The 17,928-nt window shown below is 47.3% G+C and overlaps 1 protein-coding gene across 5 annotated transcripts in view; it reads left to right on the top strand.

The window, feature by feature from the left end:
- SYK (spleen associated tyrosine kinase) overlaps positions 1–17,928 on the top strand; it is a 108,046-nt gene that overhangs the window by 52,406 nt on the left and 37,712 nt on the right. For all 5 annotated transcript variants that reach the window (XM_005210435.5, XM_059889078.1, XM_059889080.1 and 2 more), the window contains 2 exons: positions 524–684; positions 17,260–17,395. In XM_005210435.5, coding sequence (XP_005210492.1) covers positions 524–684; positions 17,260–17,395 — 297 coding nt within the window. The remainder of the gene's footprint in view (positions 1–523; positions 685–17,259; positions 17,396–17,928) is intronic.

The following is a 17,928-nucleotide window of genomic DNA, read 5'->3' as shown; positions in this document are numbered from 1 at the left end:
TCATTCTTGTTTTCCATGTTGTCATTTCTGCATTGTCAAGATTTATCTCTTTTTTCTGTGACCACATCTGCAGTTACAGGCAGCAGCATGTGTAAACACTTAGTGTGAAGCCTTTTAGGGGAAGACAGGAAAAAAGCACGTCTCTTTGCTTGCACACATCTTAAGTCTTCCAGATTATCATTAAATGATCAAGGTCTAATATAAAACAGTCAGTTCTAGGAGGTGATTGATTGGGAGAGGGCAGGAGGCCCATTCTCTAGACTTCATGGATTATTCCTGATGGTTTCTAAAGCCCGATGTGTCTTTGCAAAGGCCAGCCTCTGTATTCTAAAATCTATTTTTTAGTTATACACTTGAAGATACTTTAACATACAAGGTCTATTAACTTTCTTTATTGAATGAACAAACAAACAGATGTGATTTCATTTTACCGTTTTCAGGACTTAGGCCAGATTGGACCTGCTTCATGTGTCTTTCTTGTCACTTTCACTTATTATGGCTCCATCTCCTCTCCTTGTGACAGGGTCAAGCTCTTGAGCAGGCCATCATCAGCCAGAAACCTCAGCTGGAGAAACTGATCGCCACCACAGCTCATGAAAAAATGCCCTGGTTCCATGGAAAAATCTCTCGGGATGAATCTGAGCAGATTGTCCTGATAGGATCAAAGACGAATGGAAAGTTCTTGTAAGTATTGTGTCTTTTCCCTTCAGCCACTGGCACCAGGCCTGCTTGGACAGTTAGGAGTCACTCAGCCCTCCCACCCCTGAACTCCTGGTGACCTCTGAGAGGGATCATGTGCTATCAACTGAGACACGCATGTTGGTTGTCATATGAAATTGACAAATTTCATATGACATCTCAAATTGAAGCCATCTCATGTAATTCAGCATTTGTTTTGCTCAGTCTGGCCCCAAAGTGAACCCTCTTCTTGGGCACTGAGGGACATTAGTTAAGAGAATCTTTTCAGCCACATATTCTGCTTTTAATGACAAACATGGGATGTGTAATAGTATGCATCCACCCATGTTAAAAAACAGTGCAATATGTTTGCTCACATTTGCCCCAAGATCTCAGACTTTGCTTCTCTTTTTACTTGGAGAGACATGCCAATGGGGCAGATAGAAAAGAAAATTTTCTGATAGTCACTCATATGAAAGGTTAGCTCAGGAACTTGATCACAAGCAGGTGTGTGAACTCTGGCCTCATAATCTCAGAAATGAGGTGTGCATCCAAAGCCCTGCTCACTATTATTCTCAATGGTCAGTGCACCTCAATCCTGGAGCTGCTGGAGATGCAGGTCACCTCAGGGCAGGGTTGGTGGTCCAGAGAAGGCCAGGAGCTGTCTCAAACAGGTGTTGATCTCATTCCCCTGAGATGCTGTGATCAAGGGGATGGAGGTATGCTCACCTGTGCTTGTCGCTACTCAGTGATCACACCCTAGCTGTGCTGACTGGGTGCCCCATCCTGGCCTTGGACAGTTACATAGCAGTGTTAGCCCTGTAACCAAGAATGTGGAGACACACCCAGCTGGTGTTTTAAATTTTTCCTATAAATAAAAGTGTTTTCTCTGAGTATCCATCTATTTAAAGAATCAAAGTAAATTTAGTTGCTCGGTTGTGTCCAACTCTTTGCAACCCGGTGGACTACAGCCCACCAGGCTCCTCCATCCATGAAATTCTCCAGGCAAGAATACTGGAGTGGGTAGCCATTCCCTTCTCCAGGGAATCTTCCCCATCCAGGAATCAAACCCCAATCTCCTGCACTGCAGGCAGATTCTTTACCATCTGAGCCACCAGGGAAACCCGACTTTACCATAATCCCTTTTATTTAAGAGGTGAGGTGATCTTAAACACAATACTTTTTTTAAAAAGTGATCCTAAAAGCAAGCATAGAGCAGCCCGAGTGGGCACACAAGGTAACTGGGATGATACTTAGTGGATGCAATAACAGCCACTGGTAGAGATCCTGGAGCAGGAAGACATTTTCCCCTCAGTGTGGCACCTCTTGGCTCATTTCCCATGAGGTTTGGACTTTTACCACCTTCTTAAGAGTAATTTCCAACACACGTGTCATGGGACTGGGCCTATGGCCGCCTGTGGGTTAAGTCAGCCCTAAGTTGTATTATCCAGACAGCAAGGCCTCCTGCCTTCTTGCCAGTTCAGAAGCTTGCTCTCAGGCTCACTGGGGAACAGCTGCACTCAAGGAGGCTGCCTTCTTCCGACCTAGACAAGGGGGTGCTGCAGGGGACACCCACCGTGAAACAGCCCCACAGCTGTGGAGTCCTTCCTACTGAATCTTCTCGGGCCTCATTCAGGTTTCCCTAAAGAATGTGTCTCCTCCACACTTTCCCATCATTTAAATGAACTTGTCCATCTGTGGACCAGCATTTAACAGTGTCCACAGCTGTGTGTGTTCTTGGGCTTCCCTCATGGTTCAGATGGTAAAGAATCTGCCTGAAATGCGGGAGACCTGGGTTCGATCCCTGGATCAGGATGATCCACTGGAGGAGGGAATGGCTACCCACTCCAGTATTCTTGCCTGGAGAATCCCATGGACAGAGGAGCCTGGTGGGTTACAGTCCATGGGGTCACAAAGAGTAGGACATGCCTGAGTGACTACACTTTCAGAGTTGTGTGAGGATCTAGATGTTGACTCCATCTTGGACTTTGGAGATGGAGATCTCTGCCTTGTGAAGTCCACATCTCACTGGCAGAAGTAGACACTGAACAATTGAACAAGGCCTGCCCAGTGCATTGGCGCATTTAAGGAAGGGACTAGAACTTGCTGTGATTGGCGGTCTGGGATTCTGTTTTATGCTGGGTAATCAGGAGGGGCCTTGCTATGAAGGAGACATTTGAGCAGAGACCTGAGGGCAGCCAGGAGCCATCCTGATTGAGGGAAAAGCCTGTGTGGGTTCCCAGAGGCAGGAGTGTGCTTGGAGAGTGAGGCCACCATGAGGCCACTGTGGATGGTACAGAGTGTGGGGGGTATGGATGGAGGATAGGGGCCAGGCCACTGCGGGCTCTCCAGTATTAAGAAGACTTTTCTTTGGGCAAATCAGTACATCTGCTTTTGGGGAGATGTTAGGGCAGATACAATTGAAGTTCATGGGGACCCATCTGGCTGGGTGTAGAAAGAGCCAGTGCAGAGGAACAAAAGTGAGCAGGCTCACCAGGCCCACTTGTATGCGATTATATACATTTAAACCAAAGTATGATGTCCATTTTTCTGCAGAGATTTCAAGGCCTTCACCTTCTCATGTCTGAGCACAAGAACTGCCTTTAATGAATGTTGGAAGGGGGAGTGACATGGGTGTGGTGGCTGCACCAGCGTGGCTGGGCTCTGTGTCTCTCCTGTGCATTCGGGCCCTTATTATTGGGAGCAGCAGTTCATTTGCTTCCTCTCTTGTCCCCAGTGACCCTGGGGAAGAGGCCAATTTCAGCACCAACCTTCTCTTACCCTAATGTTTACAATTCCTTGTCCAATCTCATCTTGCTGCTTGATTTTATCACTCAGGGCTGATGATCCAGCTCATCATTACTTGCAGTTCTTATGCAGGTCCATTCCCAGCCCTCTGGACATGGTTTGACTCCAGTTGGCCGCCCATGACCACCATGTGCTTCTTATACCACCACCAACCTCTTCATACCGGCTCAGAGGTGCTTGTTTCCTGTGCCACCCTGTCTAAGACTTGCCAAGACTGGCAGATCTTACCTGGAACACGCCCACAGCACATGGAAGATGTTGAGAATGTAGGAGGTTTTCAGATTCAGAAACAGAACCCATCCTCTGTGATTCCTAATAATGGGCTTCGTTGTGGCTCAGACAGTAAAGAATCTGCCTGCAATGCAGGGACACGGGTTCAATCCCTGGGTCAGGAAGACCCCCTGGGGAAAGGAATGGCTATCCACTCCAGTGTTCTTACCTGGAGAATCCCAGGGACAAAGGAGCCTTGTGGGCTACAGTCCATGGGGTCAAAAAGAGTCAGACATGACTGAGCAACTCATACATACATGGATAGCGCATGAATAGGTCACACGTAATGTTAAGTACTTCATAGAAGGTTAATACATATAAGTGGATGTTGAGTCATTAATGAACATAGGATAAAAGGCCAAGGGACACCCATGGCTAATGTTGAAAGTTTCCATTTAGGAATATCTTGGAGAATCGAGTATGAAAATATTAGATTCACTCTGGAAGCTCTGGTCTGCATTGTGGTTCAATGAAGCAGATCCCCAGCCTTCATCGTAGAAAAACAGTTTTCTTGCCACCCACAGAAACCATAACTTAAAATGTCTGAGACCTAAATGAGGTTATAAATCCTCTCTAATTCAGTTTAAAATGCAGAAGGTATGGTCCAAAGACTCTTAACTGTTGAGATGATTGTGTCTGGGGAATCTGGCCAACTCAGATTGTAGTTTTTCCTCTTCTTGAATTATGGTATGAAGTACATTTGTGGTGGCAGAACTTCTGAGCCAAGAGGGACCTCACTGCTAATGGTCTAAATCCTTTCATTTTCAATCAAGGACTTAGGTGGAGAAGGCAATGGCAACCCCACTCCAGTACTCTTGCCTGGAAAATCCCATGGATGGAGGAGCCTGGTAGGCTGCGGTCCATGGGGTCGCTAAGAGTCAGACACAATGAGCGACTTCACTTTCACTTTTCACTTTCATGCATTGGAGAAGGAAATGGCAACCCACTCCAATGTTCTTGCCTGGAGAATCCCAGGGATGGGGGAGCCTGGTGAGCTGCTGTCTATGGGGTCACACAGAGTTGGACACAACTGAAGTGACTTAGCAGCAGCAGCAAGGACTTAGGCACAAGGGAACTTGCCCAGGACTGTCAGGCAAAGAGGAGATGAGGGCTGGAATTTAGGGTCTCTGATGTGTTTGGACGGAGATATTGCTATCGTTCAGTTGCTCAGTCATGTCTGACTCTCTGCAACCCCATGGACTGTAGCACTCCAGGCTTCCCTGTCCTCACTATCTCCCAGAGTTTGCTCAAACTCATGTCCATTGAGTCAATGATGCCATCCAACCATCTTATTCTCTGTCACCCCCTTCTCCTGCCTTCAGTCTTTCCCAGAATCAGGATCTTTTCCAGTGAGTTGGCTCTTTGCATCAGGTGGCTAAAGTATTGGAGCTTTATTATCAGTCCTTCCCATGAATATTCAGGGTTGATTTCCTTTAGGATGGACTGGTTTGATCTCCTTGCTGTCCAAGGGGCTCTTAAGAGTCTTCTCTTTTGAACCATAGTTCAAAAGCATCAGTTCTTTGGCACTCAGCCTTCTTTATGGTCCAACTCTTATATCCATACATGACTACTGGAAAAACCATAGCCTGAGAGGAAGCAGCAGCAAAATCCATTTCCAGGGCCTCTCCCAGGCCCCAAGCCCCACTGCTCTCCCCATGTAAGGCATGGTGCCAGGGTGTGTCACTCAGAATGCACACTCTCTGCCTTGTCTCCTGTCCACATAGCGCTGCTGGGGCTGCTCAGGAGTGGCTTTATGAAGAGTGGCCAAGATAGACATTATACTGTCCTTGGATAATAATGGATGTAAGCATAAAGGCTCTCTACAGAGGGAATAGACAATGTGGTCTACAGAACCCCCCACCCCCACAGTCACCTGCGGCATTTCTAGAGGTAGCTTTTCATCACCTGCTATAATGGGCTGAATGCTGTGTCCCCACAGATTAATATGTCGAAGCCCAAGCCCCCAGTGTAAGAGATTTGGAGGTGGGGGTTTTGGGAGATGATTAGGTTTAGACAAAGCCACAAAGATGGGTCCCCATGATGGGATTGCATACGAAAAGGAGGAGACAGGACTTTCTCTGCCTGCGCACACTGAGGCAAGGTCATGTATGTGAGTGTACAGCCAGATGATGATGGTCTACAAGCCAGGAAACAGGCTGTCACGAGACATGGGCTCAATCAGCATCTTTTTAAGAAACGTTTTATTTTGTATTGAAGTCTAGTCAATTAGCAATGTTGTGATAGTTTCAGGTGGACAGCAAAGGGACTCAGCCGTACATATACATGTATCCATTCTCCCCCAGACACCGCCCCCGCCCCCAGGCTGCCTCATAACATGGAACACAGTTCCTGTGTTATGCAGTTAGGACCATCATCTTGATCTGAGAATTCTACTCCAGCACTATGAGAAAGAAATGTCAGTTGTTTAAGCTCTCCAGGTGTGATGTTCTAAGGTACTTGTCCATGTCTGGGGTCTAGATGGCCAAGGACCATCTAGGGACCCCCAGCCAGGTCCTGTGAATGGCGGCCAGAGCTCTGCCTCTTTCATGACACCGGGGACAGAGGCAGAGTGGACAGGCTATGTTGAGAATGTATCCCCTCGGCTCTCTGAGGCCTCATTTGACAGCATGGTTTGTGATTTTGAGAGATTAGTCACAGCTCAGGTGTGACTACAAAATGAGTTTGTTAGGAAAGGGAAACAAAGCTTACTTTACAAAAAATGTGTATCCTCTCCCCAAAAGGAAAGATCCAGAATTGGTGGGGTTCAAAGCCTGTAAAATTTGTAGATCTTCTTTAAAAAGAACACAAAATTAGGTACAAAATACAGTATTTTAGAGTCAGAGAAAAATCACAATGAATTGCAAGCTTCTAAAAAACTGGTAAATACTTCAGACATACAAAAATTTGAAAAGTAATATAATTTTTTTAGTTAAAGCCTGACATGTGTCTATAGCACTTTTTATTTTCTGCGTCTTTTGACTGCATAGTGCTTGGTTGCCTCTTCATTTAACAATAATTTGGCAATATTTCCTGCATATTGAAAAAAGAAAACTTGGTCCTTCCTCTTGGGTCACAACTCATTCTAAGTAACGCATGTCCATTTTTAGGATTACTCTCAATTCTGGAAAAGGAAGTTGGAGTGGAGGAGAGAGCGGTCTTCTCTGGCTATGATGAAATAACTTTTACAAATTATATAAAACTCTAAGGCCATGTGGTCACACTGCTGGACCTTGCTTGGGCCAGATGAGCCTATGGGGATGGGCTGTGGTCAACAGGCCTCTGACCATCTCGTGTATAAATATCTCACCACGTGGTTCATGCAGGGCAGCTCAGAGCTCTCACACAGGCTGCCCCCAAGAGCACATCATGTCTGTTGAAATGTAATGTGCTGGCCCCTTCATGTCATCATGGAAGCTATCTCAGAACAAAAATGCTCTACCCATGCCATGTTCTGCAAATATAAAACAATGGAATTGTCACTTTCTTTGTATTTAGTCTCCAGGTAAACATTTTATTGTTTTTGGCTAAAGATCCTTGCAAGTCTTAAAGAGTCGGGAGGGAGTTCAGTGACCTTTAAAACACACAGATGGTGGCTTCTCCAAATGGCTGAATTAACCTTGCACAGAGAAGGTAGTAGTTTAGATCTATCAAAGGAATCATCACACCAGTAAGTCGCCAATGCCATTTTCACTATGGTTCTTATTGTCTGACTTTAAACAGAAGTATGCTGTTTAAAAAATAGCCTTTCATTCCACAGAATAATGAATTCCACCAGATATATACCAGGCATTGTGACAGCACCGTGACAAACGAGATAGACTTTGATCCCTGCCCATACCGTGCTTGCCTAACTGCATATTGTTGCTTCAGTCATGTCCAGTTCTTTGCAGCCCCATGGACTGTGGTCCCCCTGCCTCCTCTGTTCATGGGATTCTCCAGGCAAGAATACTGGAGCGGATTGCCATTTTCTCCTCCAGGGGATCTTCCTGACCCAGGAACTGAACCAGAGTCTCCAGCATCTCCTGCATTGCAGGTGGATTCTTAACTGCTGAGCCATCAGGCAGGCCCTTACAGCCTAAGGGAAGATGTCAAATTTAGAAAGACATGCTGCAAAATGTGTCATGTGCCCCACCCATCATCACAGGCTTCCTATTTAATGATACCAGGGACACTGACTCTCAAGCATTATCTTTATTATATTTCTTTTCACGTGTCTATTGTCTATCAATCCACTTATTATGAATGCCTACGGCAGGGCCTGGCATCTTCTCAGCTGGAGCCCCAAAACTCAGAACAGGGGCTCAGTGGTAAGACTCTGGGGAAAAGGACGTTTAAGCTGTGCTCTGAGCAATGAGAAGAAAATTAGTGGAGAAAGAAAAGACAAGAAACTGGGGACTTCCTTGGTGGCCCAGTGGTTAAGAATCTGCCCTCCAATGCAGGGGCTATTGGTTCAATCCCTGGCTGAGGTACTAAAATCTCATATGCTGCAGGACGACTGCCTGCACACCACCACTAGGGAGAAGTCTGCTTGCCTCAGCTAAGACCCAACACAGCCAAATGTTAATTTAAACAGCATATTATGTTTTGAAAAATAAAAGAAAGTGGTCCTGGGCAGGAGAAAGTGTCAGTGCAATGTCTTAGGGGTCAACATTGTGACCCGAGTGTGACTTGGCCAGGAACAAAGCAAGAGTGACAGGGAGCTCATCAGGCAGGGAGGTCATCAGGCCAGACTGGAAGTCCCTCCAGATCCTAAGGGGTGGGCCAGGGAATGGACTGTCCACTCAAGGACACTTTGAGAGTAAGAAGGAGCCAATGACAAGATGGAAAGGGGTATAGCAGAGGATAACAGGACTGTCTCAGGCCAGATGGTCATCCTTTTTTGCACTAAGTGTAGGATTTGCCAAATGATCCTTAAACTGTCTGATTAGATTTAGCTGAGGCTTCTCAGGGGGCACCAGTGGTAAAGAACCCACCTGCGAGTGCAGGAGACATAAGAGATGCAAGTTTGATCCCAGAGTTGGTAAGATTCCCTGGAGGAGGGTATGGCAACCCACACCAGTATTCTTGCCTGGAGAATCCCATGGACAGAGGAGCCTGGTGGCTATAATCCACAGGGTCGAAAAGTGTCGGACATGACTGAAGTGACTTAGCATGCACACACGCACGAGATGGTGAAAAGGCAGGCCTGACCTCCTCCATCAGGAGGGAGGAAAAGACACAGTGGGACAAGTGCTGGGCAACTGTACCCAGAGCTGCTGGGCGAGAACGGTGGAAGGAAAGGGATGGGTTGCAGGTGCTGACTGCAGGTCTTATTTTTGGAAATGCCTGGTGAATGCCAGGCCAGCATTGACATGGGGCTGGGAGGTAGAGGGGATTGAAATAGAGATCCCAGGAGAGTGGTGGGTTTGAGCACTGCCAGGTCAAGTCTCCAGGGTCAAACCAGTTGGGCTGTCAGGTCTGGAAGACTTGTGAGGTCCTGAGGGAGACCCTGACCTCTGGGCTTGCCCCCTCCCCAAGTGTAAAGAGAGAGGGGGATGAGGCTTCTGTGGGGAGAGAGATGGCAGAGAGTCAGGTCTTGGACCAGGCACAGTAGTTTGCAGAAGTCAAGAGCGAGTGTGGCCTATGTGGTAGCTGGGTTGGGCGGGCAGGGGCAGGAAGGTGAAGACTGAGGCCAAGAGGAAGCCCCGGGGAGCTGGAGTCCAAGGGTCTGAGAGGCACCTGTGCTGGGGAGCGTGTGAGGAGGGCGAGACTTGTGGCCTGTGGGCTTCCCCCGTCCTGAGGTTATAGAGCGGTACAGCTCCGGCACTTGGGGTAGGCCCCAGCACCCTGCGCCGGCCTGTGGTTGTTGCATGTGATGGGTGGGACCCCTCCACCTGCTCCTTTCCCATGTCAGCTTTTTAATATGTCAGAAATCATCTCGGGTACCCCGGGGCCCTGTATGCCGAGGAAGAAGAGAGTGCACAGGCCTCTGAGCAGGTGCCAAGTAGTGGTGCCAGTTGCCCTTCTCAGGCCCTCCACCATCATCTTCTCACCCAGCCCGCTGGAACAACTGAGTCCTCCTATGTGCTCTGCATCTGAAATCCAGGTGCCCCAGACCTTCCTTCTTCATACCGTTCGAAAAGTAAGCCCTTTGACCTTTGCGTCGTCCCTTCCTCATTAGCCATTTTCCAGGAGTGTCGCCCGCTCATCATTTCCTCCCTTCCTCCCTTCCACTGCCCACTGAATTGATTTTCATTATAGCCCCACGCCCCTCACACCCTCACCTCCCTTACACACATGGGTGCACAAATTATGCACACACATACACATTCATTTATTCATGCCTCTTACATTTCGGGGCCCTGTGGGAAGCCCTCCAGGAGAACTTACAGGTAAAGAAATGAGCAGCGTGTATAGATGGTCTGATGAGGGTGTCCCCCATTCTGTACACAGCTGGATCCTGGAAGATTTGGTGACAATGCCTTTCTAAGGGAAAAGGTTGTGACCACCCAGAATCAGAGGTCTACAAAACCGCATGGTCCTTGTCCAGGATGGACCTGGCTTGGGGACACCAGATAACATATTACCTGCCACCCCTGAATCTTAGAACAATGCCCTCCCCCCTCCCCTGCCCCTGTCCCACCAGGTGGACTGGGAGGCAGGTGGATGTCTCTCTTTGGAAAGAGCTATGAGATATCTTTTTCAGCGTAAGTACAATTCAGTATAAGGTAGCCAGGAAAAAAAAAAGTGTATTCAGAATGTGACACATTTTTCAGAGACAGTGAGAAAGCTTGTAAGAATACACACTTGTATTCCCTATGAGCAAGGAATAAATGTGAAAGGATGAAGAATGAGGTTCCACAGGATGGATACGAAGTCCAGAGCATATGATGTAAGCAGTGGTTCTCAACATTCTGTTTGTGTGCAGATCACCTGCAGGCTGGTTAAAGCACAGATTGCTGGGTCAAACCACAACCCCCTCACCCAGTTTTTAACTCACCAAGTTTGGGTTCTGACTCAGAAATTTGGATTTCTGACAAGTTCCCAAGCGATGCTGGTCTGGGGACCACATTTGAGCCTGTTCAAGATGCCCAGTGCCTACCTAAGCAAAACTAAGAACAGTGATAATTTGAGATGTTCCAGGTTCATTGGAGGATCTGTAAGTATATGTGCAGTAAGGAATTTTTCTGTTTTATTTGATTGATTGAGACACTGTTAACCTTGAAACTGCTTCTGTTTGTAGAAACTTAAGTTCAGACAAGTACAACCATTTAATAGCTCTGTGACTGACAGCCTAATTAATCTCTCTGACGTCAGTTTACTGAATGATAAAAAGGGAAAACTAATGTGCTATCTGGCTTGTTAATCGAGATGAACAAGGTAATGTGTTTAAAGCTCAACCTGTGGCTGTCCTGTACTTGTGCTTCCTGCAACTATGAATCTTTTTCTTTCATCAATCCTGGAAAATACTCTATTTTTTTCAAATATTACTATCCTTCTTTCTTATCATTTCTTCCTTCATAGCTTGCTATTAAACATATTTTAGCCCTTACTCCATCCTCAATTCTTTCTTATTTTCTGTTGCCTTTTCTCTATGTGCTGCACTATTTAATGTCCTTAGATTGTCTTTTGGTTCATTAATTTTCACTTCATCTGTATCTAATCTACTTTAAACTCATCCACTGTTTTTTTCCATCAGTTATACATTTTAAAAATTTCTAGCAGTCCTGTTTGTTCTGGTTGTTTCCCAAATAGTCCTGTACATTTTTTAGAGCATCTTATTGCTTGCTAGTTTTTGTGAGTCCCTCATTTGTTTTTTGAACATTTCATGCATAATTAGCTTATATTCTAAATCTAATGATTTCAATACAGAAAGTCCTTAGTGTATAAATCTATGTCTCTCCTGCTCTCTTTCTTTTCCTGCCCTCTTTCTCATAACTCCTGTTTCCTTTGGTTTGGGGTGATCTTTTGAGCTTGTGTTTGATTGATATTCATCTGTGGGACTCCTGAGTGTTCTGTGCCAGGGACACTGTCCTCCGGGGTTGAAGAGGTTTTCTTCTTCATGGTCCTTGCTTCATTGTGGGAATCCTAGGTTCAGATGCTCACCTTGCTGCTGACCCCAAGAATGGGATGTTCTCCCTGTGTCCACACCAGTACTGATATTGGTATTTGTCATTAGGTGAAACACACTTTTTTTTCTTATTTGTCACTCACTTTTCCCTGCTCAAGTTATAGCTCACTTTTTTCTTATATACCTGCATTTCAAAAGCAATCTGTGGGTTTAGGGGAAAAAAAACAAAAACCTTACTTTTGTTCACTGATGAATGAGACTGCATGACCCTCATATGCCCACAGTAAAAGCTGAGTTTTTTGAGTGCTCTCGTGTGCTGCCATCAGGGATCAAAGTGTGCCATTTCATTCGACACATGTGGCTCTGCAGCTATAGGTCAGCAAAAAGAGTCACGGCCTGTCTGAAGTGAAAAGTTTAAAGAGGGTTATGGACTGATGTGAGTATCTCTTCATTGGTCTGATCAAAGTCCCCATGAAGCTGGAGGAGAAGCAGTGTGACCTGTTTCACCTCATGAGTTAGAGCAGAGGGAGAGAGAGGGGAGTTTGTGATAAAACTTTTAAAAAGGCAGATGTGTGAAAGAAGAGCTTGGCGTGGCCCTGTATTTGGACCTGTGTTCCATACTGATTTTGCTTTCACTGCATGAGTGGAAGTCTCACGTGCCTAAATTTTGCTCAAGTGCAAGACAGAAGCACCCAGAAGTTGCATTTTCTTTTCTGTTCTGTGGATCATTAGGGCTGGTACCTCTCCTGAGTCCAAGGATGCTCTCGGCATGATGCTGGCAAGCACACTACTGAGCAGGGCTCCCAGGTGGTGCAGTAGTAAAGAATCCATCTGCCCAATGCAGGAAATACAGGAGACATGGGTTCAGTCCCTGGGTCAAGAAGATCCCCTGGAGTAGGAAATGACAACCCACTCCAGTATTCTTATCTGGAAAATTCCGTGGACAGAGGAGCCTGGCTGGCTACAGTCCATGGGGGCACAAAAAGTTGGATGCAGCTGAGCACACATACTACTGAGCATGCCACTCCCACATCTTCTCCCCCACTCCCAGCTCCTCTCTTAACAAGCCACCGTCAGGCCCCATGCTGCAGTATCTGACCACCTGATACAGCATCAGCTCTGGAAGGGAACCTCCCCACCATGTCTCTCTGAACTTCCCATCCAGGCCATAGATATACAGCTCATCCCCAGAGCCCTCCTTTCCCCCGAGCCAGCCATGCTCTGCTCTGCCATGGGGAAAAAAAAAATACTCAGACAGTGAGAATGCCTGGTGGGCCAGGCTGTGCCCCGGCTGTTCTGTTCTGTCTGCAGCAGACACGATGCCACTGGTGGGTGAGGGTCACCTTGAAGGTCCTACCACCGCTTGGGTCCTTACTTCCCTGTGAATGTCTGGGCATCATTACTACGTGTTTTCTCTGATCCAGGAAGTCATAGGAAGCCCTCCAGGCTGTGTCTGGCAGAATGAACACTCTCCAGACCTCAGTTTTGCTTGTGCCTCATGTCTGTGATGTGCAAAACCTGCTCATGGCAGAGCCTGAGACGGTCTACCCTTGGAGAAAGGTGGATCTCCTGCTGTCTCAGCAGGGACCTCAAGTCAATCTTAAGGCCAATTAGGACAGCGTCACAGTTTGAAAGCACTGAAGTCCCACACCTTGTAATAGCAAAACACAAATCTGTCGTGAGCCAAGATTTGTCTTGGCTTCTTCTATCTGCTTCTTCCAAGAGACTCCCTGGAAAAAAATTCTTCTGGGGCTTCTGGGAATGTGCTGAAGATAGCTAAACTGGAAGGTGGTCAACCTCAAGAGAGGCTGCAAGACTAGCCTTTTCTCTTTCCGCTTTGGGCATCCATGTCACAAACCCGGTGGGTGTCCCAGGACACTGGGGGTCTTTCTGAGGAACAGGAGGGGGCCAGGAGGAGGAGGAGCTACTTCAGCTTCCAAACCAGTATTTTCCGTATGTTAGATTAAAAATAGCCCAGCCCAGGATCTGCCTGCAGCCAGCCAGCAGACACCTCACAGTTGCTGGCCGTTAGTGTCACCAAGCCTCTGGTCTTTGCCACCTACAGATGCTGGGCCTGTGGGTTTCCCTTCTTTGCCTCGTTTCCTGCCAGCTGCCTTGGGGGCCGCTGAGGCTGCATGTCCATGGTCTGTCCCTGTGCCTGCTGGTCCTTAGACTGTGCTCACCAGGTAGCTGTTGCCACTGGTGTCAGGAGCTCTGCAAGAGACAGACTCCTCCAGGGCCTGTTCATGGGAGGATCCTCAAGGAAGTGCGTGCCTTTACAGAAATTGCTGATCTATTTCTGTCTCACACCAGCTCTCTTTTAATGCCATTTTTCTTATGAAATATTCAATACTCACAAGACTGCCTCACTCTATACGTGTATCTTAGTGGATAATTATAAAGCAAATGCCACCAAAGTCAAGAACTAAAATAGGAGAAGCATCACAGAAGGCCCCTCACTCACACCCATCCCAGAGAGGACATCACTTTCTGTATCCTTGTGTCCAGCATGCTCTGGCTCTTTTCTTTCACTTGTTACCACCTAGGTATACATTTTTCAATGAAATTGTTCAAATTTACCTATCTGGGAACTTCATACAGGTAGAATCACAGTGTCCATTTATACTTATGAGAGTCACTTGTGCTTTGTATCATTTGATACAAACATTTGAACATTTGTATCATTTGAACAAACACTGTCCTTTGTTCATTTTATTCATGACATTCTGTGGCATGAATACCCCAAGACTGACTGACTCTGTACTCAGCAGATACTTAGCTTGTTTACAATTTTTGATAATGACAAATAAAGCTGATATAAACATCCCCACACACATTACAGGTGCAGAATGCATGCATTTTGTATATCTTGGAGTGGATCACTGACTCAGGGAATACATAGGTTCAGTTTCAGTAGAGAATTCCAAATTGTTTTCCAAAATGATTGAACCAATTCATGCGCCTGCTGGCAGTAAATGAAGGTGCCTAATGCCCTCATTCTCAGCAATTTATTATGTCCAGTCTTTTTAACTTTTGCCAGTCTGGAAGGGGCATAATGTTATTTCCATTGTGGGCTTCATTTCCATTTACCCATTTCTAATGAGGTGATTGCACCATTTCCCTGTCATTCTGCGATCCTCTGTCTGTTTAACAATAAAAGATCAATCAAGACCTAAGGCAAGATAGAGTGGTGGGCACTGGACGTGGATTCAGAAAGTCAGAGTTCAGATCCAGTTAATTGTCTCCAGGACCCAAAGGTCCAAGATACAAAGGTAAAGGTAAAGTTAGTTGCTCACTCGTGTCTGACTCTTTGTGACCCCTTGGACTAGAGCCCACCAGGCTCCTCCATCTGTGGGATTTTCCAGCCAAGAATACCAGAGTGGGTTGCCATTTCCCAATCCAGGGACTGAACCCAGGTCTCCAGCATTGCAGGCAGACTCTAAGCCAGCAGGGAAGCCCAAGACACCAAAGACTTGAAATCAAAGAGAATGGTATTTTGGAATGGCCTATGGACATCGTTATCTGGAGTTAACCTTTTATATGTATTTGCATAAAGTCTTAATGCTTCGTATTTAGAATTTGTATAATTCTTTGAATCTTCAAACTATCCTATTTGTTTGCCACTGATGCTTATAAACTAAGCAAAGCAGGGGTGAATAATCCTGCCTTATAAAATAGCTTCCCTAAGAGATAAACTCAGTTCTTCCTCATATAAAACTGTTTTTCCTTTTCTGTGTGGTTGTTTTTCGATTTGACAGCAGCCAACTGGCCTTAATGGGCCATGTGACCATGAAAGGGAGCTTACACTTTGGGGTGCAGGCGACCTGCTTGGGTTTGGGGGAAGGGCTGTTTTCACAGTGCAGAAGGTTTCAGAAGCAGTCCTGCAGAGGTCGAGGGGAGTCTGGGTGTGTCCCGCCACCCACACCAGCTGCCCTGAGCACTGAGGCATGGAAGGAACCTGTTCGCCGCGCACAGCCAAGCACAACTTAAAAGAAACTTATTTTTAAAACAAAGTTCCAACCCCATGTGACGCAGCTTAGTTCTCATGTCCTGGGTTCACTTTTTGAGATGAATCTACAAGGCCAAAAGTGACTGTGTCAGCTTCCAAAGCTGGCCCTGTGGATGTGGTCTCTTACAGCCAAGGAGAGGCATCAGAAATTTCCCCACAACAGGGAAATCCCACAACAGTTTTGGCACATTTGGGCATCTTCCCAAAGTACAGTTGACTGGACACATTGCTTAACATTTGCGGGCCTCAGTTCCCTCATTTTAGAAAATGACAAGGCTGGCAAGGCTTTCTGGGACCTTCTGAGATCTCGGTGACTTACCCTCTCACATCTTGTGATCCCAAAGGTTTGAGTTGCTGAGAGGGGAAGATGGACTGAGGATGGTGATGACTAAGGAGTTCAGTTGGGGGAGGGGATTCACCTCCATTCTGTGCCTTTGCAGCCCTCACCTAGACTGCACCCTCCCACAGTCCCACAGGTCTTCCTGGGCAGGGCAGAAGACCTCCCCCTACAGTGCAATGGGTGTCTCTGTTTGGCATCAGGCTCACAAGTCTCATCCCTGGATAAGGGAAGGGAGTGGCATCAAGGAGGGGACCAGGAGGCAGAGCCTGGGCAGCCAGCACAGCCCGGGTCCTGCTCATTGGTCCCCAGCCCCCAGTGAAGGACATTTTCTTCTCCTGGTGACATCATCTGATGCTATCGCATGGTGGTTTAGTCACCAAGTCGTGTCCGACCCCATGGACTGTAGCCCCACAGGCTCCTCTGTCCATGGCATTCTCCAGGCAAGAATACTGGAGTGTGTTGTTATTTCCTTCTCCAGGGGATCTTCCTGACCCAGGAAACGAACCCAAGTCTCCTGCATTGTAGGCAGATTCTTTACCATGGGACATTTTAAATCCCAGTCCTGCTTTCTCCTCCCTGTAAAAGGGAGGGTGAGCTTGACGGAATGAAGAGGGTCTTAGGAAGTGGGAGCCTTTCCTGGCCTCCATCTGGGGTCAAGAATATTCCTAGTTAAAATGCCCACCAAACACCCCCTCCAGTGACATACCCTGGGCTGGGCAGGGGATCTGCACTGTCTGGAATCTAACCCAAAAGCAGACCTCATGGAAGAGAGGAGCCGAGTGCAGAGGGCTGCACAGACTCCACTGTTCCGGGGTGCTATGGGATTCATGTGCCCGTGCTCTGAGCCAAGTGGTGCTCCAGGTGAATGGAGGACTCACCCCCAGAGCCTGGGCCTCTCCTGACATCCCGTCAGTGCTCCCAAGCCCGCTGGGTGTTCCTTGTCTGGGACTCGAGGTGTCATCGAGCTGTGAGCTGGGCCTCCCTGGGTACGAAGCCCTTGACCCAGAGGTCAAGATGCTGCTGCAGGCGGCCTGCCCAGGGCGCTCCTCCCCACCCCTGGCAGGCAGTAGGAGTGATGGTGCCGCACTGTCTTCTCTCTTTCAGGATCAGGGCCAAGGACAACGGGTCCTACGCCCTGTGCCTGCTGCACGAGGGCAAGGTGCTGCACTACCGCATCGACAAGGACAAAACGGGGAAGCTCTCCATCCCTGGCGGGAAGAATTTCGACACACTCTGGCAGGTACATGTCCTCCTGGACCTTTGTAGAAGACCTGGGTCCTTACTGAGACCTGCCCAATCAGAGTCTATGGTGCACCCTCCAGGTTCCTGGATGCTTTGGTCTAGGGTTACCATGTTAGGTGACTGAGGCTCCCATAGCTTGTTCAGGGCCCCTCAGCTCTTGGCACCAGGCAGTGGTACCTAACCAGGACTACACGTGGTTTAACAGGAGATCCTGCCTTAAGGCACTAGATTCTGCCTTAAGGCACTCTACCTGGAGCCCAGAGTAGCCTTTCAGACAAATACACAGTAAAAAAAGGCATAGATGGCTGGGAAGGGAGTCTTAGAGGTGGCTAATCAGACTATTCTTTGAATTGTGAAAGGCCAAATTTAATATGAAATGTCAAGTGCCATTCTCGCTGCAAAATGAATCACTGCAACATTAAGGCAACCTAGTGGTCATCATTTCCTGCGTGTCAGGCCGCCACTTGTATAGGATTATACACGCCTGGCCTAAAAAGGGGTTCTTCTTAACCTGCTACTGCTGCTAAGTCA

Source organism: Bos taurus, chromosome 8 (assembly GCF_002263795.3).
Source record: "Bos taurus isolate L1 Dominette 01449 registration number 42190680 breed Hereford chromosome 8, ARS-UCD2.0, whole genome shotgun sequence".
NCBI lineage: Eukaryota > Metazoa > Chordata > Mammalia > Artiodactyla > Bovidae > Bos > Bos taurus.
This window is presented reverse-complemented; position numbering and strand designations above follow the sequence as displayed.